Below are 1,259 nucleotides of genomic sequence, written 5' to 3'. Positions count from 1 at the left end.
TGCCTGGGCCGACTAGTGCGCATCGGGCAGAACAGCAATGTGACGTGGTCGATCCTGAAGCAGGACGCCTCGTACTCCTGCCTGCAAGAAGAGCGGCTGTACGAGAAGTGGGCCAAGCAGCTCCTGGCTGCGCTGACCCTGCCGGAGCACCTGAGCGACACGGAGCGCCGAAGTGGTGGTGTACGAGGTGATGCGCCTGCACTGGGGCGCGCCCTTTAACCGCTACGCCTAGCGGCTGGACGTGCCGCACACGGCGGCCGACTACGAGGACGAGAAGATGGGCCGACTTGGAGCGATGCTGTCGCGCGTCGCACTCGGTCTTCTGGACGCAGACAATGGACCCGGGCTGGCGGAGCTGGTCAACACACGGCCGAGCGCGCTGCTGGCTCTGGCGACCGAACTGGAGGCAGAGGATGCGACGGTCGAGGCGATAGTGGGCGCGCTGCTGGCGGCGCAAGACGAGGGAGGAGTCGGCGAACTAGCCGAAGCAATGCGCCAACAGACCTTGGAGCCGAGCCCGAGCGAGAACGAGAGCGAGAGCGAGAGCGAGTCGGAGACAGAGGATGACGACGACGAAGACGACGGCGACGACGGTGACGAAGATGGCGGCGCAGAGGGGGAGCGGGGTCAAGAGCCCACACGCGCCCAGAAGCGCCGGCCTTCGCAGAGCCCGGACGAGACCCCGTCGCCGGCTAGGGGAGCAAAGGGTGGACGGAAGCGGCGTACCAAGCGCAGCAAGGCGACGGTGATCGAGGACAGCCAGGAGGACGACGCGGCTGCGATGTAGGGCAGGGACGGGAACGGGAGGAAGATGTCGGCCATGTATGAATAAAGTCTGCATGTATAGATTAGGACGAGTGCACACAACACACGACTGCACCGCGCAAGCAATGGGAAAGGGGGAGAGTGCACGAGACTGGACGCACCGGACAACATAGGACGAGTTCCTTCTTAAGTAGCTCTTTTTCTTTCTTTATATCTTACTAGGTCCCTTTTAACTAGCTTTTACTTTCTGCTTATATAAGTTACTAGTAACAACGAGGACGATAATAATAATAACTATAAAGAAGACAAAGATAACCCTAACAAGGATAAGGACGACTATAAGGAAGAGGAAGAGGACGACAACGACGACTTGTCTACAAAGGCACTAGTGGCCGAGCTGCTTGAACGGCTCTTTAGCCTACTTATACTCTTTTATACAGAGGCTAAAACAAACGGTCGGCCAGCCTCTATGCTTCTAGTTTTTTACAGCGGCG

The 1,259-nt window shown here is 58.5% G+C and overlaps 1 protein-coding gene across 1 annotated transcript; it reads right to left on the bottom strand.

Moving 5' to 3' along the window:
• Positions 1-12: 12 nt before the first annotated feature.
• On the bottom strand, positions 13-822 carry CMQ_1758 (uncharacterized protein; the record flags this gene model as incomplete). Its single annotated transcript, XM_014314039.1, has 2 exons — positions 13-201; positions 640-822. 2 exons carry the CDS (start codon positions 820-822, stop codon positions 13-15), a joined length of 372 nt encoding a protein of 123 aa, XP_014169514.1.
• Positions 823-1,259: the final 437 nt, after the last annotated feature.

This window comes from Grosmannia clavigera, assembly GCF_000143105.1.
Source record: "Grosmannia clavigera kw1407 unplaced genomic scaffold GCSC_178, whole genome shotgun sequence".
Taxonomy (NCBI): Eukaryota; Fungi; Ascomycota; class Sordariomycetes; order Ophiostomatales; family Ophiostomataceae; genus Leptographium; species Leptographium clavigerum.
This window is presented reverse-complemented; position numbering and strand designations above follow the sequence as displayed.